The sequence below is a fragment of the Pelodiscus sinensis genome, chromosome 17, assembly GCF_052426305.1.
Source record: "Pelodiscus sinensis isolate ZL-2025 chromosome 17, ASM5242630v1, whole genome shotgun sequence".
NCBI lineage: Eukaryota > Metazoa > Chordata > Testudines > Trionychidae > Pelodiscus > Pelodiscus sinensis.
Window position 1 is genome coordinate 18999888 of NC_143068.1, and position 26925 is coordinate 19026812.

The 26925-nt window shown below is 40.4% G+C and overlaps 1 protein-coding gene across 11 annotated transcripts in view; it reads left to right on the forward strand.

Annotated features, from left to right (window-relative positions):
• The first annotated feature begins 3805 nt into the window (after positions 1-3805).
• Positions 3806-26925, forward strand: part of ZNF217 (zinc finger protein 217) — a 102190-nt gene continuing 79070 nt past the window's right edge. For 4 of the 11 annotated variants that reach the window (XR_016347031.1, XR_016347030.1, XM_014576699.4 and 1 more), the window contains exons 1-3: positions 3944-4403; positions 18225-19987; positions 26495-26620. Coding sequence is in view for 9 of the 11 variants with exons in the window: in XM_014576699.4 (XP_014432185.3) it covers positions 18583-19987; positions 26495-26620 (1531 nt within the window). In the remaining 2 variants the exon portion in view is untranslated. The other 7 variants (XM_075901180.2, XM_075901181.2, XM_006129421.5 and 4 more) reach the window with 7 other exon arrangements.

The following is a 26925-nucleotide window of genomic DNA, read 5'->3' on the forward strand; positions in this document are numbered from 1 at the left end:
TTCCAAAATAAGTATGCAGAGTAAATATATCCTTACAGAAGACTACTCATGTCAAACAAGTTATGCATACGTTTGCAGGACTGGAGCCTATGTTTAAAATTTATATAGAAAGAAGCATTGCAATATCATAATCTTTTCTCCAGTTATTGCATATCATAATGGACTCAAATATATGCAGCTTCTGTATTTCCTCTTACATCATGCTTACGCTCACTATAGGTAATAGCCTGATCCCAGTGAGATCAATGGAACACCCATCCCCCTTCAAATCATTAAAGCAAGATTTCATCCCAGAAGAGTTTAAAAAAAAAATCAAACAAACAAATGGAAAAAAAAACCCAACGCTTGTTTATGTGTCTCTAGCTCAAGCAATGTTGCCAACTTTTGCAATTTTATTGTGTCTCATGATATATGGTGTTTTCCTGAAACTTGCAAATATGAATGTTAAAAGCTCTAAAACATTTGGAGTTGGCAGCACAGTCACACACAAAGATTAAGGCTACAGTATGCTACTTAATGCTCTGTTATGCTGCTGCCATCTTGAAGTTCCGGCAACATGCTACAAAATTCTATAAAGGTGCACAAACACCTCACTAAATAAATAATAGAGTTAAAAAAATACCTAAAAGGCTGATCCTGCATTTAAGTCTGTATTTGGTCAACCACCGCATCCCCGAAAACTTCCACTGAGACTCTTCACAAAGTTAGTGGCAAAATTGAGGCTTAAAGTTGCAAAAAAGAACAAACAAAAAAACCCACCCATTGAAACAATACTCTGCATTAACAATTCAAAGAGCCTAATCCTGTAAGATGATCCATATAGGGATATTTTGACTTCGAGGGGCTCCGTGTGGGAACAGGGGGTCTTCCTCTCTGAGCAGTTTACAGGGTTAGGATATAGGAATATAAATAAACTTTTAAAGTTAGCCCTTGTTATCAAGCTATTGCCTAGGCCAGTGGTCTCCAACCTTTTAAAGCACAAGATCACTTTTTGAATTTAAGTCAATCCAGGATCTACCTCAAACCCAAATCCCCCTGCTCCACCCCTTGGCTGAGGACCCTCTGCCCTCACTCTATAAATATGGGGTACAGAGGAGGGGGACAGTGTGACATCAATGACCCCTGCCTCTGTTTCCCCCACCCTGCACAACAAGCAGGAAGCTCCCAGGGGCAGCTCTGAGGCTCAGGGCAGGAGCAGCTGGGCAGTGGTAGGAGGGGCAGCTGAAGTGCCAGCACTTGATAGTCTCCCGGCCAAACCGGTTAGGATCACCTGTCAGAGGCTCTAAGATCTACCGGTAGATCCCGATCTACTGGTTGGTGACCACTGGCCTAGGCTACACTAGAGGGATTTTTCCCCAAGCCAATGACTAATGAAACACAGAACACAAGTAGGGAAAGCATTGTTCTTTAAAGACCATCCAGTAGAATAGCTCTTTGTGTGCCAATAACTGTCATTTCCTCTGCTCAGAGCCATCAATGAGGTAAAAATCCAGGTAAGCAAGACAGCATATTAAAAGTTTGAAAAAGGTGTTTGCTTGATCCTACGACTGTTTAATTTACACCACTGTCAATTTTCATTTCGGCTGCGTCTAGACTGGCATGATTTTCCGGAAATGCTTTTAACAGAAAAGTTTTCAGTTAAAAGCATTTTTGGAACAGAGCGTCAGATTGGCATGGACGCTTTTCTGCAAAAGCACTTTTTGTGGAAAAGCATCCGTGACAATCTAGATGCGCTTTTCCCAAAAAAGCCCCGATTGCCATTTTCGCGATCGGGGCTTTTTTGTGGAAAACAAATCTGAGCTGTTTACACTGGTCCTTTTGCGCAAAAGCTTTGCACAAAAGGGACTTTTGCCTGAACGGGAGCAAAATAGTATTTCCGCAAGAAGCACTGATTTCTTACAGTAGGAAGTCAGTGGTTTTGCGTAAATTCAAGCGGCTAGTGTAGACAGCTAGCAAGTTTTTCCGGAAAAGCAGCTGATTTTTTGGAAAAACTGGCCAGTCTAGACACAGCCTTCTAGTTTAATACTTGGGCCCAGTTTTGGCTAGGAGAACAAATTGTGGTTTAAAAATTGATAGCTAGCACATCAGTTTTAGTGCATCAACGTTAGGGATTTCCTCTGTTTAAAACAGAATAATTTTAAAATGATACACATAGGGCCTATTAGAAACATGGGTCTGATCCAAAGCCCACTGAAGTGTAGGACTGATTTCAATGAGCTGTAATTCAAGTCTCTTAAACTGTCTCCAGGAAAACAAGAGAAGCAACCCAACTGGGAACTCACTCCTCCCTCACATCATTCACTTCAATAAGGTGCTAACATCAGGGGCCAGCTGAGACTGCTAAATGCTTTGCTAACAGTATTATGAGTTCGATTTAATTATAGCATCTAAAACACAGTTGGAGCACAGACACTTAAATATTATTTTATCTCCCCTTTACTTGCTTCTTTACTGAGTTTATTCCACTTTGGCATACAGCACAGGCTAAAATCTTTTTAAAGAAACATAAGTCACCAACATCAGCAACTGAGTAAATTTATTTGAGCAACCATCATATGTTGCAAGAGTGTGGAATAAGCTCATGTTCTCTTTTCTTTTAGTGTTACCATTTCTTTCCACTAGGTATGTTCCAAAATCCTCTTTCATTAATTTTTCACTAATTTTCTTAAGCAAGACTGTGATGACTCGCAGTACATTGTGTATCTGCTGCCTTATTTTATATGGGTGTGTTTCTCTGCTGTGTAAAAATGTGAATCTGTTCTAAACTTTAATTATTCTGCAGTAGCCAGTGGTCATCTGGAGACTACTAGCAAGATAAAAAAATGTCTCTGTTTTCCCAGAATGATCACAACAGGAAGCTAATGAAAAACTCACATGTATGTTATTCACATTTACCATGGTATAGTGTAATGGAAGTTAGCAAAACAATGAGCCTTATAATACTGCTATTGTGGACTATTAATCTAGATTATATTGTGTGCTTGTGTATAATATATATAAAGCCTTACAGTATACTAGAATAATAGTTCCTTTATGTGTTTTGTAATTCAGGAAGATAGCTATCTTCCTGAATTACAAAACACATAAAAGAATGAAAACTAATTTGCCCTTGATTTCTTAGCCATTTAAGAGAAATATAGAAGCAAGTAATCCTATTCTTACACAGTTCCCTCAAAATGGAGTTATTGGATAGCACAAAGAAAACAACTCAAATGGTGTTAATGGCCCCCATTCCACAGCAAAATTAAAGATTGGTCTGATTTTTCAGAAGAGCTAAGCACCCCTTTTTGTCAACAAGAGCTGTAGTTGCACAGCACCCCTGGGAATCAGGCCAAAAAGGAGCAATTATTCCTTAGCACTTTAAGGGCAGTTTATGTCTCTTTCCAGCCTAACCTACTAATTATTCAATGTATTTACAATTTAAAAAATATTTTGCACTCTGCATCTGCTCCCTTCCTCCCCCTTGAGTCTTCCCTTTTCTGCCCCCTCCATATCAATTGCTCCCCTTTTGCCCCTTCTCCTACATTCCCTCCCTGTCCTGCCCTCTGCTCCACCCCTTTTGCCCCCTACACCTCCCCTATCTGTTCTACCGCCACTATCTCTCCAGCCAACTCCCTAGTTTCTTTCTCTTCACCTCCCCCCTTTACATTTCCCTAGCTCCACCCCCAGTGGAGCGCTGCAAGGCGGTTGAAGAAGGAAAAGCAAGGGGAGGGGCCTTCTAGTGGGCGGGGCTACGGAGAGGGGGCGTGGCTCGAGGGGGGGGGGCGGCACAACAGCTGCGGGTGGAGGGGAGTAATTTATTACAAACAGTGGCCCGAGCGCGCTGGCGCAGCCGAGCCTGGGCTCCTTTCAGCAGCATTCGCGGCGCTGTTGCCCTCTCTCTCTCTTCCCCCCCCCCCCGCAGGATGCCGGCTGGGGAGGCGACTCGCTCCCAGGTGAGGGCGGGCGTTCAACTCAGGACACCCCCCAACGGGGTCCCAGCTTCTCAGGGGACCCACAGCACCCCCTCGTGAGAAGGGGGAGGGGTGTGCATACATGGGGGGGCCTCATGCGAAGAGGACGTACCCCTCCCCCAGAAGGAGCAGGCGCGGGAGATAGGGCGCTGTTCTGCATCTTAAATCCGTGAGGTGGCCCATCACCGTGGTATCTTGGCGCCTTCCTTCTTTCTCCAGGAGGTGGGGTAGAGGTATTGGTTCTTCCCCAGTTGGGGGGCAGGTGTGTGTTGGGGGGGAAGCACATAACCCTCCCCTTCCCCTCCACCTGAGCAGAGGCGAAAAGAGGGGCAGGTGTGTGGAAGTAAAGCACAACAGCCCCCAATCCCTCCCTTTCTTTTTTTCATTCAAGCCCCAACTCTCGTGTTTGTCCGTTTCATCCTCCAGCCGGCAATTGAGAAGGAACAGCAGGTAAAAAAATCTCTTCCTTTACTCTTCTCCCCCCCCCCCCCCGCCCCACCCGGCTGATCTTCATCCCAGAACCCCTTGGGAGGGAGGAAGAGGAGGAAGGAAAAAAAGGCAGAGCAAGACTCTTCTCTCGTCTTTTCCCTCCCACCTATAAAGTTGTCGATCTCTGATTTCCCTCTCTGCAGCTTGGGATCCCCTCCCTCCGTGCCCCCCCTTCTCCCACTTACTCTGTGTAAGTAGGTGCTTCAAACTTCCATTATATACCTGGGTATTTGTTTTAAATATTCAAAATGTCGACTTTTTTTCGGGGGGCGGGAGGGAAGAGAAGAGAACATTTCTTTGTGAGTCAGGGATGTTCCTGGAAGAAGGGTTTGGTTTGTAGTGTGTGTGGCTTATCGGGGGGCGGAGGAGAAGAGATTTGGTAATGAAAAGTTTATTGATCAGTCTTGTCAGTTTCTTTTTGTTTCATTTTACTGCCTGATATGTGAAGTCTGAGAAGCTCCTGATGATGTATTGGGTATTGTGCTGCTTTTCTTTTGCTTTAAACTATGGGAAATAGGAAGTTTTAAAAATAAATAAATAAACCCCCACTGGTTTCTACAACAACAAAAGACGTTTCCAAACGAGGACAATACAGTTCTTTAAGTGTTCGGAGATTTGATTTCACTCCCCTTTCTTAATATCCGTTGGGCGATATTGGGTTTTTAAAAAGTGATTGTATGTATTTCTATTCTGTGTGTGTGTGTGTGTGGGGGGGGGGTTGGTTTTGTTTCACATACAGAAATTCTAAAGCCAAAGCAAGCTCTTCTGTATGGGCTCTAGTGAGCCATCCTATAAAATATGGTGTGTGACTTCTTGTAAGTGTTTGAATTGAAGTGTAATAGTTCTGAAGTGGTAGCCAACAAAATCTCTTTAAGTTGAGTTATTGATCTACTGATGAAAGGAGTTTGAATTTGAAAAGGGCTTCGTTTAGTGTGTTTAAAGGTTTTTTGAATTATTTTAAGGTATCGGTGGTAGTTTGTTTGTAAAATGACCTTGAAAGCTTATAATCTACATCAGTTTCCACTCGGTGGGTATGAGGAGAGGCAGCACTAGAAGGATCTAGTGCAAAGCAAAAATAGAAATAGGAACTAAGTAGATGCAGGGAGATGTTTTGTGATAGAAGTATGTGAAAAGGGAAGTTTCTGTAAGTGTGTATGAGAGATCGGGGAAATAACGCAGTTTCAAATGCAATTAGAGAAGATATTCTTCACATTTTATTAGGCCTTGAATGTAGGACTGATATGATCTGGAAGACGCAGAAATAAAACGCCTAACTACAAGTTGAATAGCAAGCATTGACTTGCTGACCAGTGCTTACATTGTTGGGGGCTGGTTTTGTGTCTGCAAAGGTATCAGAACACAGGACTATAACAATAGCTTGCAAATGCTTTCACGCCATGTTTTATTACTCTTAAGAGCTCTTTTATTAACTTAGGTTTGGGAATCAAAGTAATACTCTTAATTTGTGATGTATTTAAACATTTTCCTGGATAATATGAAAGAGCAATTGCAAATAAGTAGGAAACTACATTCTTCAGCAAAGGGAGGAAGAAGAGTCAAGTAGTATGTTTTTAAAATCCTACTAGCTTTGTGAAACGGAGTAAATATTTAATATCTGTAGCAATGCTAGTTCGTGATGGATCATTAATGACTTCATAATCTAATATTAACGGCTCTTCTATATTATAGAGAATACTGAATCTCTAGACTTAATATTTGAAATTCATTACATCTTTTGGCCTTTTCTTGGAAATCACTGTGAAATTTCAGGTTCTAAGTTTTAAGTTCTGAAGTTATTTGCTATTCCTCCTTATAAATGTGGCTATTATCAATAATTATTTTTTTTTTTGACCTACAGCCAGGCAAACTATTGCCTATGCTGGAGTTACTGATTTGTGTATGTTTTACACTTTTTTTTTTTTTTTTTTTTGTGGGGTTGGATGGAGGTGGGAAAGTTAGGTCTTTGGGAATCATTGATGTGTAGTATTGGTATTTAAGAACAGTAGATCTGATTTTAGTTAAGGGTGATTCAGTTATGTCTTCATCACTTTGGAGTTGCCTAAATGACTTGACGTGAGATTAAGCACAACAAAAGAAAAGGCAGGATAACAGCTGCCTTCCAGTGCTGGAGCAGAAGTGTTCTTAGCAGGAAGGCATTTTACCTTTTTAGTATTGTGTGGTGGTGTCAAGTAAGTTAGAATGTTCATATGATATATTATGAATATAACGGGTAACTTTTTAGTGTGAGATGCACTGTTTAAATGTTAGCATGAAAATAAACTTGTATTTAAAAACATTCTCTTAGCATCTGTTGTTAAATCCAGTATTTATCTCTTAACTTTTCACTCAAAAAGTAGCAAACGTTCACCACTAGTTTGTACTTGCTTACTGTGTGGTAAGAACTTTAAGGTGTGTCCTTAATGGCAGCTTAATGATGATTCTTGCCGAGAAGTCTTGTTTATTTTAGGTAGATGTTTTATACAGAATTTCCAGTGAGACAAATACTACTACATTGACTGGACTCACTCTTTCTGAAAACTGACTGTAAAATCTACAAGAATAACTTTACCATGCTGTAATCAGTTTATTTTTAAAGAATTCATTAAACCTCACTACATTGAGACCTTTTTCACTTCCTTTACTAAACATATTCTCAGATACTACATATACTTTAAATACACACACACACACACACACACACACACACACACACACACACACACACGTTTAATGTAAATCAGCATATTCTTGATCTACCTTATTTGTCAAAATGAAAAGACATTTTTGTTCAAAGTGGGTGTGAAATTTTCGGGGTTGTTTACAATAAAACTAGTGTCCTGTGTTTCTTGTAAAGAAGGCTACTATAATAAGCTTCTAGCTTCAGAGATTTGGATCAGGACTTGATAGATCAGGGGTTTTTGCTTTGTTTTGGTAGGGGGGAAGAGAGAAGCAAGGAAGGTGAAGACAAGCAGTGAGGGTGGGTAGAAAGAGGAAGCTAATCAACTTCAGCATCTTTATCAGACCATCTGACAAAAGGTTACTTCATTTTAGCTTCTAGATTTCTTTAAACCCAGAACTACCTTCTGAACACTAATTTCTAATATTCAAAATATTTGTCAAAACTATCTTATTTCATAATGTTGTGAATTTAAAGTTGCATAGATAAGATTGCTTGGGGTTTTTAAAACCAAAAAAAATTAAGTGTAAGTTATCACTGAACAGCAAAAGTGGTTCAAAAGAAAACTCTTGATTTCACTTAACTTTCAAAATGGGGATTACTGTACATTTTGAGTAACAAGAACCTGAGGTTTTGTAATTAAGAAGCTCTGAGGGATGTAACCTTTTTATGTCAATCTTTTTTGTCCTGATTCTTGATTCAATGAATGTCTTAGTACAAGACTTCCATACAAAGTATAGAATACTCTATACTTCAAAAAAAATATTAAAACTGTTGCTGATGAGTGGGCAAACAGCTGGGTTTTTTTTCTTACCCTTTAGAGGTAAAGTTCTCTTCTCTTTCTTTAGGAGAATCTGGAAGAAGAGTTTGACCTTTGAACTCTCACACACTCTTCCACACTGCTTTCAGGATGATTAAATAACTAAGGATATTTGCCAGTGTTACGCTTATTTCATTTAAAGTTCTTTAATACCTAACAGTTCCCTTTTTAAAAAATATAGTAAAAATAGCATATTTCTGCGAGAGGGGCGCCATTAACCTGGCTTACCACCCTATCTTTATTTGTCAGGAGTCCAATAAGATGCTTGTTTCTGCTTTACATAATACATTTGTTGTTTCAAATTGTCTCAAACATGCTATTTACTTGTAATGGACTCTTCAGCATTTTCACTTTTGCAACTGAAGTGACCTTTAAAAAGCTCAGAAGCTCTTTTTCTATTGCATGAGCAGGATTAGGACCCTGTTGTGCTTGGTACTGTGCAGTCACATAGAAGGACATGGTTCATGTCCCAATAACTTTACAACCTAAGATAGGAGGGTATAGGATACAATCAAACTACATACAAGTCTAAAATATATATTTTATACTATACACTACTGCCTCTCAGCCTGCATTTAGTTGCGAAATTTCTTGTAGGTGTCACAGAAGGAAGTGATTCTTGAGGGATTTGGAAACAAGTTTGCTTTACAAAACAAAAATAAAACTGAAACAGTTTGAAGTAGAATAAAATTTAAATGTTCACTTCATTGCTGATTAAAACAAAATCATATGCCAAGATTGGTACTTGTTAAATAGATAGATACAGTCTTGCAATACCTTCATTATGGTCATATGACTTCATTGAGGGGAAAAAGTTATGAATCTATTATGCTGCTATATCTCGTTTTATTCTTTGTTGGTATATTTGTTGAGTCTAGAAAGTTGGCATTAGTTATCTTTCTAATTAGAGATTTAAACTGGTGGCATGGTGTTTGCAGTGTATGTGTTGGGTGAGGAACCAATAAGAATGAAAGCAGCTGAGAAAAGGTTATAAAGGTACTGATTTTAACTAAGTAGAATGAGTTTTAAATCCTTGCAGAAGATGGGATCAGTTACCAAATGGCCTTTAATGGTATATTTCAAGAGAAAGTATAAGAAGAAATATCATAATTGTATATAATATGTGGAATATTTGGCATATCCTATTTTGAGAACTTGGGCTTTAGGGACTTATGTGGCTTTTTAAAATAAAGGGTGCGAGTGAATGATTGACTGGGTAACTATTTTCCTAATAGATACAATAGGCTTTATGTAAATAAAAGTATCAAAGTCTGGTTTTGTTTATGCATAATAGGCATACTAACCTATTGCACAGAAAAATGTGTAAGTACAATTCTGACATTCTATAGATAACTAAAGACTGGTCATTATTCAAGTATCCCAACTTTACTTTGTATTGAGTCTTGTTCTTTTCCCGAAAGAGTTGTTATGGAGGTTCCTGATTTATGCCGGTTTCTATGTAGATATTTATTTAGAGGTGTGGTGAGGAGTGGGGGGAGAGTGTTGGTACTGAAAACCACGTGTAGTTTGCTATTTTACTGTGAGTGTATGGTGTGTTAGGGGAGAGGGGTAGTATAAATTAGATACACAGACTTGTGGTTTTAACTGGCTGTTGTGGTATTCATTTTTCCTCCCTAGTAAAATAAAACTTCACATTGCTGTCTAATACTTTTAAAGGTCAACATTTTGGGGGCCTTTCTTTAAAATCCCACTGCTGGAGAATAGTGTACAATGCAATTTAGATTTGCAAGCTTTTACTTCATAATATACTACTATTCTCTTTATTGCATACATCCATTAATTTGATACTAATACATTGATGTCTTGGATATGTGGGGCAGTTCAGATTTGTCACACATCTCTGTAGAGCATGGACAAGCTACAGGTTTCTGCTCTAATATCTTCTTCCTGAATAGAAAATAAGCAACTAGATCTGTGTCCTGTCTTGTTTTCTGGCATGTGTGTTTTTTGTGTTTGTTTGTTTTGTGGTGGCTTTTTTTTTTTTTTTTTTTTTTTTTTTTTTTTTTGCACCATCAGTCTCTCACTTTGTGGTTGGAGTGTGTGTGGGGGGGGGGGGGAGAGGGGAGGGAGATAGGAGTTTGATTTAGAGACTATGAACTTTTTTAAATGGTGAAACCAGCAAACAGTTTTAGATAAGCGTTGAAAACCATTAAGTCCAAATTCAGGTGATACATGAAAAATGATGCTCACTTAATGTCTCTTGCTTGAGTGCATATTCTGCTCAGATTGCTGTTGAAAAAGGGGTCTGAGGGCCTGCCAGTGCTGCCCATCTGACTGCAAGTATCTCTTTCAAGTGCTGGTTCCTCAAAGGACCTTTTATTCCACAAGCAAAAAAGTAATTTACCAAGGCAAAGAGTAACTTTGGTTATTCCTATGATCTCTTCAGCTGTACAGTCTAAAGGGATATAAGTTTCCCCATACTGGAAGTTCTGGGGCAGTTTTTGGATATCTTTGGCAGGAAAGCAGTTATGTCTCAGTTATAGGGAACTGAAGCTGACTAACTCTTATCCACTAAGAAGGGCTAACATCCTGTTACATTCTTGTAAAGACTATTTTTTTCTCCAAATTGAATTAAGAAAACTAAATATAATATGTCCTATGAAATCAGCTTTAAATTATCTTGCTTTACTAAGGCTACCTGCCTTGTGTGGAGAGAACAAGATAGCTAATTTGGAAGGTAAAGGTTTTGTGCTAGTTTAAATACAGGATTTTTCTTGCCTTAATGGAATTGCATCCTCACATTTCGCTGCTGCCGTGAATCATAACTTAAACACTGATTGATCAGTATAGCTCTTTTTGATGGTTCTTACCATGTGTTTTGCTTCTTCATGATGCCTCAAGTATACTCTTTCATGGATTATACAAAATCTTTCCATCATTCTGCCCAAATGATAAAAGGAAAAGTTGGCAGTCAAAACTTAGGGACTTTTAAAAACAAATCCTTAACTTGTATCATTGTAATCAAAATGCCAAGAATTGGACACACTAGCATTCACCACTGCTCAGCTTGTGAAAAATTATGCAAGCTTATACCTTTTGATCTTCTTGGTTAAAAGATGCAGACATTCTGTGTAGAGTGTCTCTTTAACGTTTTGAGAGACAACAGAGGTCTCTGTTGAGAGTACCTTCAGAGATAAAATTCTTGTTTCTATAGTACAGACTTCAAAATGGTTGAAGTTATTAATAGTCATTCACTGCTATTCTTTCCAGTTGGACATGGCTCCAAAAAGGGAAATGGCTGACTTAAACTTCATGGATACGTTAGATTGCATAAGTGTATGTAAAACTACAGTATGAGAACTTTCATTAACTGTTCTCCAGTCCTAAGCGTTCAAACATTCTTTTTATCCACCCTTCTCCCTAAGGTGCATACGGTGTCCGCCAGTTTCCCCCATTTATTTCTATGTTCACTGATATGTTCAGGCTTGTCAAACTGATGGATTTGGCTGTTCTCCATTCTTAAGTGTCATGTTTCATTTTCCTCTTTCCAGGTGATGTTCATATTATCTCTTAACTCAGATGCCATATAAGTGGCATCCTTAATCATGTCCTAAATATGTCCATCATTGTCTTAGCTTTTTTTGAGGCTTTATATTGACTTGCTCTATGTAGAATTTTTGAAGTTGCATGAAATTCTTCCAATAGACTACAAACAAGCATTTATTTTTTATTTGATCGTATTAATTTCTGTTATAGATATTCATGACTTTGTTCCAGAAGAGAAGGACGTGTATGATGCTGGTGGTAAAGATTCATATATTTGAACATCAGCTTCTGTATAGTGAATACTTTGAAAATTGGTGTGGCTTGGGCTTCTGCTTCCTCATATCTGTATTGGTATCAGCAGGGCTTGCCAAGCTATGGCTCGCCAGCTGCGTGGTTTGCCATTCTGCGCATGCGCAAATCGTTCTGCACATATGCAGATTGCTCGGAGCTGGCTCTTCCAGGATGTAATCTACTCGCCACAGGCGAGTAGATTACATTGTTTGTTGAGCCCTGGGTATCAGAAACCCAATGGTGTAAAACTAGAAAAATCTAATTATAGAAAATAAACTCTCAGTTCATGCATATAAAAGAAAAAACATGAACTGCTTTTAAGGGAGTTAGTGAACTGGCTTTTAATTTTTTTTCCTAAAGGAACTTGCACATGGAGAATTAATTGTAAGACCAATAATGACTTTCTTCAACTGTCCATGAAGCTTAATTCCATAGTGTTTAAGAGTGAGCACTCCTATCTTGGCTGAAAGAGAACATCTTTTGTTGTGATCTCTTATGCCAGAGGTGGGGAACTTCAGGCCCAAGGGCCAGAAGCAGCTCCTGGCTTGCCTGGATCTGGCCACTGAGGCTCAGCAGGCCCCTTTTTTTCCCGAGCATTGGCAAGCCTGCGCTGGTACTCTAGCCCCTCTGCCGCCCCACCACAGGGCTGGAGCACACAGTCTACTAGCCTGGGCCCTCCTAGGTTCTGGTGTACAAACAAAAAAAGTCACTGCTCCTTTAAATCAACATGGTCCCTGCTCTCTTCACCCATGCCAGATGCGGCAAGGAAAGAATGTCCTCCTTGACAGCTTTCTGTCCGAGGAAAAAACAGAAAATACTGGACATTTTATATGTCCGGTATTTTGGCTTTTTTACCAGACGGGCCACAAATACCAGACTGTCCAGGAGAGAACTGGACACCTGGCAGCCATAACCATCCCTGTCTCATGCAGCTGAATCATCCCTTCCTTCCCAAATACACTGTTTCCTCTTTAAATGCTGATTTTCTTTATCCTACAAACTGATCTGTAAAGAGCTCTTTATTTAAAACGACTCTTTAAAAAGTGTCTTTTCTATGTAGGTGAGAAGAAAGTGTCAAAATTAAGTCATCACACAAAGATTGTGCAGAATGTGAGAGCAAGACTGTTTTCCATAGAAAGGTTTCTCCCATTATAAGCCCAAACTTTTGTAATGCTAACATTTGAGTAAGATTCCACGTATTTTAACAGATATTCAAATGGAAAAGTGGGTTTTTCATTCTGCCAGGCCAGTTTTTAAATAGCTCTATATAAATGTACTAACTTGTGTCTTTTGAGTGCTGGTTTAAGCCATGCTGCTGTTGTCTAGTAGTTGACAACTACTTGCTTGGTTTATACCTTTGTCCTTGTTACAGTAAGTGTGTTCCATTCTAGAGATTTGTGCTGCTGCTGTTAATGTTTCCAAGCTGAAGAAAGATAACATTCTGTCCAAAATGCATGAAATCTTTTCTACTATTGTTTGGCATTAAGGAGACCACATTTGATTTCTGTTTTTCAGCTGACATGGCAGACTGGGTTTGCCATGAGGGCCTAAGTGTGAAAAGACAAAATTGGAATTTGTGTCAGATAAACATTTGATTAATGTTCTGTTTGACAGTGTGATCAGTTTCTCTGTAGATTGCTGAAATCTTGGCTGACTCCTTGGACTATAAATGAAATGCCTCTAAGCATTATTTAGTATGATATACATACAGTCCTGTGCACAATGGATAGAAAAATGACTGAGACCTCTTGACACTACGCCATTCAGATAATAGACCCTTTTTTCCTTGCCTATTTTGAGTTCCTTAATATTGGTTTTGGCGTATTTTGGGGGATACTTTATAAACCTAATGATCCTTTAATCATAAAAACTTGTTGTAATGTGGCACAACTGGCTTTATAGCAACCATGTACAATTGCAGTAAACAATGTTTTCAGAGATACTATACAGTGTAGAGCCAGACTGAGTGTTGGCCTAGTCAGGTATATTCCATTGATTCAGCAGAATTGTATTTATGTATGGTTGGGCTGTCTTTTGGTCTGATAGTACCTAAAAATATATGTAACATAAAGAAAAGTTTAAGGATGACTATCATTGAAGAGAAGAGTCTTTTTGGTATGTATGAAGACAAGGTGGGTGAAGTACTACTTTGTATTGAACCATGATTGAGTTAATACATATTTGTTCAGGTCTGAGAAACTTACTCAGGCCAAGTTTATATTAGACAGTGTTGTGGTTTGTGTTGTGAAAAATCAACACCCCTGAGCAATGTAATTATACCAACCTAACCCATTCAGTGTAGACAGCGCCATGTCAATAGGAGAGCTTGTCACATAGACCTAGCTACCACCTATAGAAGGTGGATTAACTGTCAACAGGAGAAGCTCTCTTTTGCTTAAGAAAAACAGCAGGCATGAATGCATCATGGCACTCCAGCAGCTAAATTCAAATTGGAGAGATAGTTAAACAATTATGCTAAACTGATTTTAGGTGACCATTCAATTGACCCCATAACACCTTGATGAGAGTATTTGGCTTTTAGAAATTATATCCATTAAACAACTAATTGTAATAGAGCATGGAGATGGAGTAAGGTGATAACAGTAGTTTATCTGTGGATTCATATTAGTAGCTAGCAACACAAATCACTGTTTTGGTAATGTAAAAACTATTGGTAGTCCTCTGAAGTGACTTTAGCAGGAATTTTGTTCAGTGCTGGCATTGTAGAGGACTTTCGAAGCTCTGTGTGAGGGGGAGCAGGTGGCTTTGTGAGAGCTGGCACATTCAGGGAGCTGGCTTTAAAGCTGGCTTCCCGCATGTACTGACTCCCACTCCTCCCCCCCCCCCCCCTTGCAGCCTCTGCACGGGACAGAGGGTGCATGTAACATTGAGCCCAGGCTCATTGGTTAATCATGTAAATAGGTACACGCTACCATACCTAATAGTCATGCCTTCCTTTTCTTCAGCTAATTTCTCGTGCGTTATATTTATAACAGGAAACTTAAAGAACAATCTTCTATACACTCTTCTCTGGGCTGGAGATGGAGGAGGGGAGAGAGCATGTGGCTAGGGAACTTAAAGCAGAAAGGAGTAACAAGTGAAATAAAATTGTTCTCGGTAGGTCATCTGTAAAGGAATCTTTGAGAATACATTATAAACTGCGTAACTTAAAGGAAATAGACTCTTTACTAGTCCTTCATGAATGCTTTGAATGTCTTTGGCTAATGCATTTTTATGCAGCAGCTTTTGTTGTAGCATCTAGGTAACAGTGAAAGCGCGATGGTCTCAGCCATTCATAACCATAACCCTAGAATGTTAATCACCATAGAGTCTTAGCATCACTATAAACCTGTGCCCGTGATATGTTTGCCTAACAGTGACATGAGCAAACACGTATTGTGCACTAACATTTTCTAAACTGATGCATTGAGGGACTTTTGAAATCAAGTTCAGTAGAAACATCCGTCAGGTGAGAATTATTTGCTTTTTGGACAGTAAAACTGTTTTCACTGATCTTCCGAGAATCTTGCTTGGTGCATCTTACCCTCTCCTTCACGCATCCAACCCAGAAGCTATCAGTCTATCAAGCTTTTGAGTTCTGGCTGGCTCTTGAGAGACTTACCAGAGTTTACAAGCTAATGGGAGGGGATGTCAAGAAGCCCTGATTCCTCATGCTGTTCTCCTGCAGAGGCAGGAGAATAAGTATTAATCAGCTTTGAACTCCTGTTTCAAACTTGTAACTTTTCTCCCCCAGCTGTTAAAAGTAAGCTCTTCCATTTCCCCAATCCAGAGACATTTGCTGCTGTGAGACTACTGGGTAATTATCACTTCTCCCCAGCATCTTCGCAATAGTGAGGAACAGGAATCGGGAAGGGAACTTAACTATTTCCTTCTCTTAAGCAGTAGTCTAGACTGTCTGTCAATGTAACTTAAGTTGCTTAGGGGTCTGAAAGCCACCCTTTGAGTGACACACAAGACAGCAACCTAAGTGCTAAGTAATTTGATGTTGATAGGAACGTGCTCTTCTGTCAGCAGAAAGCATCGTCACTAGATGGACTACAGTGGCACAGGTGCATCTGTGCAGCTCTGATGTAGCATGTCTTCTGTAGACTAGACATTAGTTGGCATTTTGACATTCCAGGTAAAAGTAACTCCAGTGCATATTTAAACTGCAGCTCATAGCTTTCCCCAGGAGCACCAGGTTTAAATTGACCTGATTCTTGACAGTTTAACTGCTTCCTGTAGGATTCTGAAGAGCTGCGCAATGAAACAGCATTTTTGGTCCTTGACTCGAAGTAGTTATCTTTGCTAGGGGAAAACACCTTTTTTGGGGAAGGGAAAAAACCATACGTGACCTTGTAAGTGGTAAAATCCTACTGTGGGCAAGGCAGTTGGTAATTTTCAGGTGTTTTCTAGGAGTTTATAGCAGTCTTGGGGGCAGGGGAGGGAGGAAGAGGGAGAATCTACAGTATACCATGCCCAGCGAACACATGTGAAAACTACAAACTGCCTTATCCATGGTAGGATTTTACTATTTGTGGGGTAATTTGTAGTAAATTCTCTTTTGGTGCTTTCACTGCTGGAGCCAGCCATTTGCAGTTTCATGCTGAGGAATGGTTGGTTGTGCTGTTGGACTTCCATGATCAATGTTCTATCAATGTTGTCTTATTCTGAAAGTATGTACTTTTAAACAGACTCCATGTTTGTTCCTTATGAACTTATCAATTTACTTTGTTCAGTTTTGTAGTAAAGACATGTTTTCCTAACTGCCTTTCAGAGTAGGTCAGGTTTAACAAACTGGGTTTTTTTCCCTGCTAATCCATCATCAAGTATTACTGTTTTTGCTGACCAGATTTAACAGTGATTAGTCTTATTTCCAATGGCATTGCCCAGTTGTAATTGCAGGATTAGCCTTATATTTGGAGTTGGCTATAATTTTGTTGTTTGAATCAAAATGGTCCCAAATCAGCCTGTCAATGTGAAGACTACATGATTAAAGGGGGGCGGGGGCACGAGTGTGTGTGTGTGTGTGTGTGTGTGTGTGTGCGCGTGTGTAGTTGACAAGCTTAACTGATACACCTGGTTGATCTTGTTAACTACACATGCACTCTTTCCCCCCCCCACCCTCTGCCTCTGTATCCCAGACAGCAAAGGAAGGGGGGAGGCAGGAGCTTTCCTAGGCCAGCTCTAAGTACCAGATCCTGTAGAGCTGCGCCTGCCCACCAGGCTGCTGCTTCTGATAGAGAGGCAGCAGCCTGGAGGGTGCAGGGCGGGGGACAGGCAGGAGTTGATAGAGGTGGGGAGCTGGCTTTTAAGCCAGGTCTCTGCACCTCCCCTTGCTGCCTCCCACTGAGGCAGCAAGGGTGGGGAGGAGACAATGCTCGAGGGGGCGTGGGCTTAAAAAGCTGGCTCCCCCACTGATCAATGGCTCCACCTGTTCCCCCTCATGTGTGCTGCTGCCTCTAGAAGAGGCTGGGGGGTAGGGGGAGGACAGGGGAGGTTGCTGTGGCGCAGCCTCTGTTCACTGCAGGCCCAGGTTTGCAGCAGACAGAGGTGGCTCCATGGGATGCTGGCACAGTCTCTGTCAGCAGGGAGCTCGAGTCCCCCACGGACAGGGGCTGCTGCCCCATACTGCTGCCTCTGATACAGAGCAACAGTGCAGGATGGTAGGGGCTCCCCAGTAGCAGGGCCAGAGTGCACTGGCTGCCAATCCTGACCCTGGGGACTATCAAATAACTGTTAAAATTGGATGAGTTTGCACAACTATTCAGATCCACATTATCTAACATCCCTAGTGTTGACATGAGTAATAAGTAAATTAGATGGACAGTATCTTCAGTGCTGACCAGAGCAGTCTCTGCCCGTGGTGGGCCTTGTCTAGCCTTCCTGCCACAGATTATGCCTTATGTCTCCTAGCCTGCTCCTGGGGAGCCAGCAGCGAAGCCTCCCATCCGGGAGCGGGGCTGGTGGCCCCACTCCTGGGGAGACTTGGCTACAGGCTAAGCAACATGAGGATGAAAACCAAGATTCTACTACAGTATCTCTCTAAAAGACAGTTTTTAAAGCATCAGTGTATAATTAGCCAAGCCTGTTGTATCACTTAAATCATTAATGTATGCACTGAAATATTGATTGAACAGATTTATAATTGGAAATTTGGGTCGTGGTGAGTTTTTAATGTAGATGGGTAAATGTTTATGTAACAAGTTAGTATAGGAGTTATATTTAAAAAAAAAAGTTAGTGTTCAAGATTTATCCTGCTTATTCCTAGTAGGTCAGGGAAGAGATGTAATCAGATAATTCTCTCTCCTTTTACGGCATATTGTAAACCTACCTTTTATTTGAATGAGTACTAAAGGCTGCTGCAATATACAATTTACTTGTGTATTTGAGAGGGAGTGTTTTATTGTCTCTCAAAAAAAATCTTACTGATTTCATTTTTTTGATTGGTTAATTTTAAAAGCTAGCTGTGGTTCTGTTTCTATAGGTGCCGGAGTTCTATGTTCTACTGAGCCTCTTCTTGACTCTATCCTGCCCAAGAGAAGTATTTGAAATATTACAAAGGGAGAAATAAGTGCAACTGATGACTTCTACAGACTCTCCTTAATGAACTTAAAACAGTAGAAAAAGTAGTTTAAGGAATTCAATTATTTCACTGAACAAGCCAATGGGTATACTTTTAATGGTACATGAATATAAATAACAATCAAACTCCTTCCACATTTGTGGCAAGAATTTCCATTCAATAATTTTCTAGCCTAGCATATTTTCATGCGCATGTGAGGAGAACCTTTCAAGTGTCCTTACGCATTAAAATACATGCTAGGGGACAAAACCTAGAAAATATGCCGACTCAACCCCTTCTAGTATATATGGATGGACCGGATGGGATAGCCAGTACTGTTGGTGCGCAGATGGAGAATAATGATGCCTCAATGCCAATAAAAGGGACCAACACAATTTCTTACAAAACTGTGCAAGAAAAGTTTTTGGTGCAAGTAGAGGGTTGTATTCCTTTGGATTGCATGTTTTGTGATCAGACTTTTAAACATCCTGAAGAGCTTGGTAAGCATGTCTTAACTCAACATAGACCCACACTTTGTGAACCAGCAGTTCTGCGTGTTGAAGCAGAGTATCTTAGTCCCCTCGATAAATGTCAAGTGAGAACAGACTTGCCATCACCAGACAACAATGAAAAGGACAATGAAGAATTTAGCTGTGAAGTTTGTGGACAAACATTTGATGAAGCTTTTGATGTTGAGACTCACATGAAAAAGCATAAAGACTCTTTCACATACTGGTGTAATGTATGTGGAAGAAGATTTAAAGAACCTTGGTTCCTCAAAAACCACATGAGAACACATACTGGTAAACCTGGCTCAAGAAATAAGCTTCAACAAGGTTCTGAAAGCCCAGTAACAATAAATGAGGTGGTACAGGAACAAGTAACTGAAAATGTAACATCACCTTACAAAATCTGCATGGTTTGTGGCTTCCTATTTCTCAATAAAGAGAGCCTAATTGAACACAGTAAAGTGCACACCAAAGAGTCCGTGCCCAATGGTGATAGCCAAGAACTCTCCGATAAAGATAATAGAGGAGGAGGAGCTCAAAGAGAGGAGTTTCTGCAGTTTTTGAACTTAAGACCAAATGTGACTGCAGAAAAGAGTAAATTAGAAAAACCTGTGAAATGGATAGCTGAACTGGATCCATTCAATACGTATCAAGCATGGCAGCTTGCTACCAAAGGTAAGGTTGCTGTTGGCCATGGACAGATAAAAGAACCAGGGCAAGAAGGAAGTACAGACAATGATGATTCATCATCTGATAAAGAAGAACTTGGTGAAATTTGGAATAAAGGTAGCCAGGTTAATCAGATTGAAAGTAGTGGGAAGTCAAAGGTAAATAAAAGCAGTAGTTGTCAGGGAAATGGTACTCTGTCCCAAGACAAACTGAAACACCCCAACAGTGAAGTGCCTTCTATGGAGATGGATCCCAAACTGTCACAAAACAAAGAGAAACCAACACATTGCTCCGAGTGTGGCAAAGCCTTTAAAACCTACCACCAGTTAGTTCTCCATTCAAGAGTGCATAAAAGAGACAGAAGAACTGATTCAGAGACTTCAGCCACTTCTAGAACATGCTGTGCAGACTTAATTGTAACCCCACATGAAAATGGAGTACTGGAGCGAACGGAGGGAGGTTCTGAAGATGGATCTGAAGATGGGCTACCAGAGACGCTTCATTTAGGTAAGAAGTATGTCTGAACATTTTCAGCTAAAATAGCACAGACCTTCACTTTTTTCTTGCTTGAAGCAAGGAATTGATTAAATCGTCTTTCTAATGGTCTGTAAATTCTAACCAAATACAAGATCAGGAAATGCAACCCCTTTATAACTTATTTATAAAAATATTTGATGTCCTTCTATTTTGTGCCCTGGGATTTAAAAAATGGCAACAGATTAATTTACCTAACTGAATAGCAAGTGCAGGCAATGGTTGGAGGGGGAATGATTAAATAGCCAGAAAAAAGTAGACTGCTAAATAGTTGATTGCCATGGAAAAATTATAAAAAATAAGTTGTCACTTAGGCTTAAAATGAAGAATTGCAGTGTAATGTTCATGCGTAAATTAACTCCCCCTGAAAGGAACCTAACTAGGAAGAGAATTTTTTTGCTGTGATTCTCCTTATCCCCATTTCCACGAATCCTTAATTTCACTGAAACTGTTTAGCAGCTGCAGTCCAAATACAGTGACGACTTTTGAAAAATCCTAGAAATGTAGAGATGGAAGTGACCTCAAGAGGTCATCTAGACCATCCCCTGAGATGTATTTGCCTAGATAGTTTTTAAGAATATGCAATGATGGTAGAATCCCAATCTTCCTTACACTTAATCCAGTGTTTTTCTACAGTTAGAATGTCTTGTTCAGTAGCAAGCCTTAACCAGCCTGTTTACAGATGAAGCCAATTACTACTTGTCCTGCCTTAAGTGTACAAGGAGAACAGTTGATCGCTATCCTGGTTATAACAGTTGTTAGCATCCTTGAAAACAATTATCAGCTTCTCAGCTCCCTCAATCGTCTCTTGTCAAGACTAATTCTACCAGCTTCTTTAATCTTTCCTCATAGGTCAGGTTCTCTAAACTTCTCATTTTTGTTGCTGTTAGTTGTACTCTTGTCTCAGATTTCTTCACAATTTTTAATGTGATTCCCAGAAATGAACACAGGATTTCAGCTGAGGCCTCACTTATACCGAGTTGAGAGAGACCATTCTCTCATGTACTTGCATACAACATTCCTGGTAATATATGCTCCCAGAATATTAGTTTTTTTTACAACTACATCACATCTGTAATCCCCAGGTTATCTTCGGTGATATTACAGCTACTAGGAGCTACTTAAACCTTATTTTGTAGTTTTGTGTTTGATTTTTCCCCCCTTCCTCCAAGTGTAGTACTTTGTATTTCTCTTTGCTGAATTTTGTCTTGTTGATTTCAGACCACTTCTCCAATGTGTGAAAACTAATCTGAATTCTAATCATCCCACAAAATGCTTGCAACCTCTCCTGTCCTGGTATCTTTCTCAAATGTTAAGCATTCTCTCTACCCCATTATCCAAGTACCTTAATGAAAATATTGAATAATGCTGGGTTTAAGACCTTGTTGGACCCTACTTAATACATTTCCCTTGTTTGACAGTAAACCATTGACAGCTATTATTTACATGTGCCTTTCACCCATTTTACAGTAATTTTATCTATACCACATTTACCTTGTTTGCCTCTACAACTTCCCTAATCTTCTAGGCAAGTAACTAGGGATGTTCGATATTGGTTAATTGAATAGTTGAGGAACCACATTAATTTCTATTGGTTACTTGACTATTCTATAGTCCCTGGAGGTGGGGCTGGTAGCCAGTGTGCTCTGGCCCCATTCCTGGGAAGCCCCCTGCCCTACTGCCTCTGAATCAGAGGCATTAGTGCATGATGCTAGGCAGGAGCCGGTTCGTGAGAGGAGCCAGTTTAAAAACCAGCTCCCAGCACTTCTGCCTCGGATACAGAAGCAGCAGCACAGGATGGCAGCAGCCCCTGTTCACAGGGAATCCCACCTCCCATGGAGCAACCTCTTTATGTGGGGGAGGAGGTCCCCAGCTGCCCACAGCAGGCCCCCATATTGCTGTCTTTTGAGGCAGCAGCATGGTAGGGTGGGGGGGCAGGCAGAACTGTGGAGCTGGTGTTAGAAGGAAATGCTGCGGGGGGGGGGAAAGGTGAGTAGTTGAGAAGATGAATGGATAAGCCTAGGTTTATCAGTTAATCATATACTCAACTTACTTGTTTATATCCCTACTAGTAACCTATTGAAGGATGACACTAGATGGGTTTGGCGTTTTGTTCTTGACGTTCATGTTTTCCATTCTTTAAAGTATTTTCCCTTAGGTACTTACTACAGTAAACTTCAGATAATCCGGCACCTTTAGGACCCAGGGGGTGCCAGATTATCAGATATGACGGACTATCAGAAGGGGGGGCTATGATGGGTCTGGGGTGGGGGGGATGCCACCCCAGACTCCTCATAGCCCCCCCCTTCTGATAGTCCGGCTCTGCCCCAGGTGTCCCTGATTCAGCCACTGCTGAAACTGACCAGCAGTGGCTGAATCGGGGACGCCTGCAGCAGAGCAGCTGGAGTGCTGCAGGGTTAGTCTGGTAGTGCTGACCCTTGGCACAGTGAGACCAACCAGGCAGCACCCCAGCTGCTTTGCCCCAGGTGTCCCCAAGTCAGCCGCTGCTGAAACTGATCAGCGGCTGACTCCAGGAAGCACGAGACAGAGCTGCTCTGCCCTGGGCTTCCTGGAGTCAGCCGCTGGTCAGTTTCAACAGCAGCTGAATTGGGGACACCTGGGACCAACCCGGCAGCACCCCAGCTGCTTTGCCCCAGGTGTACCCAAGTCAGCTGCTGCTGAAACTGAACAGGGGCTGATTCCAGGAAGCTGGGGCACAGCTGCTCTGCCTCGAGCTTCCTGTAGTCAGCCACTGGTCAGTTTCAGCAGCCGCTGAATCGGGGACAGCTGGGGTGCTGCCGGGTTGGTCCTGCAGCCCCAAGGGGCAGCGCTACGGTACCTACCTGTCAGCGCCCCAGCTGCTCTGCCCCCGGCTTCCTGGATTCAGCCGCTGATCAGTTTTAGCAGCGGCTGAATCTGGGAAGCTGGGGGCAGAGCAGCTCCAATGGTCCGGCTGCCTGGAGCACTTCCGGGTTCCTGATGGTGCCAGACCATCAGGAGTGCCAGACAATTGGAGTTTTACTGTAATTGATTTATTTTGTTTAATTAGTTCCAGTATCTTTTCTGGTTTTGAAAGCAGGCTTGACTGGGCTCTGTTACTCACTTTAAAGATAGGTGCTATGTTTACCATTCTTCAGTCCTATAGGATATCACCTGTGCTTAGGGATGTTAAATTGCAGGTAACTGATCGTTAGTCAATGCATTTTGCATCGTCTATTCAACTAGTCGATAGGGCATCTCCACCTTTCAAGCATACGAACAGTCCTAGGGCTGTTGCTACTGTTTAAAGGTGAAAGTGCCACGTGGCACTGAGCTCCATGTGGCACTGCTGCTTTGAAATGCTGCTGTGAGAGCTGGGAGTCAGGCTCCTTGTGGCATTTCAAAGTGGGATTCCCCACTGACCCCAGGCTCTATGTGGTGCTGCTGCTTTGAAATGATGGGAGGAGCCAGATGCTGGGCTTCCATGGTGGCATTTCAAAGCAGCAGCGCCACATGGAGCCCCCCCCTGCTGCCTCTTGTTGATAGAGGCAGCAAAGGGGACTGGAAGCAACTAGTCGACAAGCTTGTTGACAACCGATAAACATTGACTAGTCAACTAGTCCTTCACATCCCTAAATGTCCTCTGAGTTCTTAAAGTAACTGGTAATGGTAGCAGGATTCCTTCAGGTAGCTACTGACATACTCAAAGGTATATTTAATTAGGCTTCTCAGCTGGAATGCATTTAAGGCAGTATTCTTTAACCTGTTGCTTGCTCTTGTTTTGTGTGTAGTATTTCTTATTGCTTGTCATGTCTCTTGGTAGGTGTAACTTACATTGTGTCTTGATCTTTCTGATTGTATCCCTAAGTGCTTCTATTATTCTTTTGTACGCATCCTTAACAATTGGCTTTGGATTTTTTTTAAAGCTCCTATTGCACTCTTATTGGCCTCTTTCCTTCATAGTGGGATAATTTGCTTTGGTGTGTGTCTTCGAAAGCTAGATTTCCCCCTTAGATTTTCTTCCAATGGGACCTTATAAACCAGTTTTCTGGGCTTGATAGTTGTGTTTAAATGCTTTGTCCTTATTTTGGTGTTCTCACCTCTTCCTTTCCTTAGAATTCATCATTTCATAATCACTTTCAGTCAAATTGCATTCTACCTTTCAACTTTATAGTAGTACTTCCTTGCTAGTCAGCATTGTCTACTTAATATTTACTACTTCCATCTTTTAAGATTATACTGGGCATTTTGTGTTTAGACCTATTGCTTTTCCAACTCATTTCTGCGAAGTAGGTCTTCCCTTACTATCCCTTTGTTTTTTGGATGTTTGTTCTAAGAAATATCTCCTCCTCCTCCTCCTCCTCCTCCTCCTCCTCCTCCTCCTCCTCCTCCTCCTCCTCCTCCTCCTACTACTACTACTACTGATTTAGTGGTCTATACTAGACTCTGTCCATGACATAGCTCCTCTGATTTGTTTCTTTGTTCGTTCTTCTTTGTCTTCAGTTTCAAATGGACTCCTGGTCACCTTCCAAATCTCCAAAAGAGTGTGCTTCCTATTTCCACTGCTGCCTCTTCCTCAATAACCAATGCTTCTGTCAATGTTAGATTTTTCACGCAGTCTCTGATGCCAATTAAATTATTGTATGGATTAATATATTTCAAGTTTTTCCTGCTTTCTTCCCCTCCCTGCATATGGCCTTGCATAAGCTGAAATAATATTATAAAATTAAAGTTACTCTTCAGCTACTATCTTTTATTGTGGAAGCAGGCAGAACAGTATAGTGTTTAGTATCTGCAGATATTAGAACTTTGCAAACTGAAGAATTAAGTCTAAACTCATCGGTCTTGTATGTAGTGTATTTCCTTGAATGAAGTGAAGTTAGAGAAATTCAATATTAGGGAACAACTGCCTTAAATTACCAGAAAGAGAAAAGGTTGGCATGTACCTTGACTGTTCAACAGGTATGCTGAAATACAATATTTGGAAGAAAACTCATAATACAGTTTTCTTGGCAAGAGCAGTCAGGATCAAACCATTACTGCTGTGATTTAAAGTTGTTAATCGTTCGTGCAAGAATCAGAATGAACAATTACAGGGGACTAGGCTTCCAAAAAAAAACAAACAAACAAAAAGAAGCAAGATGGCATTTTAACTGGTTGGAGTTTCTAACAGACCTTGCACCTTCGTCTTACATGTTACACACTTTCCGTGTATGCATTTAAAGAGAAGATACTTGCATAACCTAAAGACACAATGTACAGAATGTCCTGGCACATGATTGCATTTTTCCAATTTTAGCTACGTACAATTCTTAATTTGGCCGCTATGATACTGATTGAATTAAGAAATGCTAAATGTACTACTTGTTGATTCTTCTCAGTTGCTTTTATCTCCCTGAATTAAATTTATCATGAGATCCTGAATCATAGTTACAATGCATATGTTTTAGAAGAAATCTTTTTGCTGGTAGTTTCAAAAACACGCTTATTCAAACGTATTGTTTTTTAAACTTATTCATTTATTATTATTATTATTATTATTTTCCAGCAGAACAAGTTTGAGCCATTTTTAAGCCACTGAGGAAAGATAGGTGACTAACCATGTAAAAAAACGAATTGACTTTAAAACAAATACATTAAATACAAAATCCTTTCTAGTCCATTTTGACTCGAACTGTTACTTAAGTTATCTTGGTCTCCTCCACAGTATTCCTAGGGCAGCCTGTTTGAAAAACTTTTTGTTCACTTTGACTTTCCTGAATAAAACTTCCCCTTTACCTTTTTAGACATTATACTGCACTTGCTACCCTCTAGTGGTAACTGCTAGTGCTTACAGTTAGGGACCCATGCTTCTCTAACTAGGAACTTGAAAAAATATTAAATTATGTGAAACACTAGTAGTGTCACTTCCCTACCTTGCCATGTTTGACAGATCTCAACTTCAATATTAATAGTTCTCATGGACAAAACCTAGGGCCATTTTATAAAGGCCTGTTGAGATTAAAATGGTTTCTCACAGGTAGGATATTCCACTGATTAGTACTAATTTTTGCAGTAGTGTACTTTAAGCCTGTATCAGATCTCTTCTAGTTTAAATTCCTATCTTAAAGAAAACATTTGGTCTGCTTGTGTCCCATAAAGGATTTATAAAATACATCAAACAGAATGGAGAGAGGCTTAAGTGGTTAAAGTTAATGAAGTGTATTTGTTAAAGTCCTAAGGGACTAGCTTTGATTTTGTTTCAATCCCAATGAATCCTTCATCAGTAACAAGCAACAATACTATTTGATATACATGGTAGTCTCTTCCCAGCAGGAGTGGGTAGCAATGTAGATCAGAGGGGTTTTTGTAGATCTATATTGAGTTAGTATCCCTTAATTAAATTGGGAGAAGGTGATCTGTAGCAGACACTTGCACTTTTAAAGTTGACACCCGTGCAGCCAAAAAGCGCTTTTATTCCTCATAATATAGGTTTGCATGTTTTGTTTTTTTCTTACAAAGATAAAAATGAAGATGGCTTGGAAAGAGCAAAAGTTAAAAACCTTGGGGCCTCCAGAGAATGCAGCTATTGTGGAAAATATTTCCGCTCAAATTATTACCTCAATATTCATCTCCGAACTCATACAGGTAAAGGATTTCATTGTTTCAGAAGATTGGTTTAATCCAGATTAGTGGGAATTTTAGATTCTTGTTAAAAACAAATTAAAATGGTCTACAAAACTGCTGAAATTAAAATCTAAAATATCCAGTGTTGTAACTGAACTGCAAAGACAATATAAGGTGTTTTAATTTCAAATCTAATTTACAGTATACTTAATATTACACTAGACTTATGTTTCTGCTACATTTTGATTTGTGACTGTTGTATCCTACCTTTCACCTTTGCTTAACCCTACCTGATTATCACAGGCGTTTGAAAAAAACAGAATAGG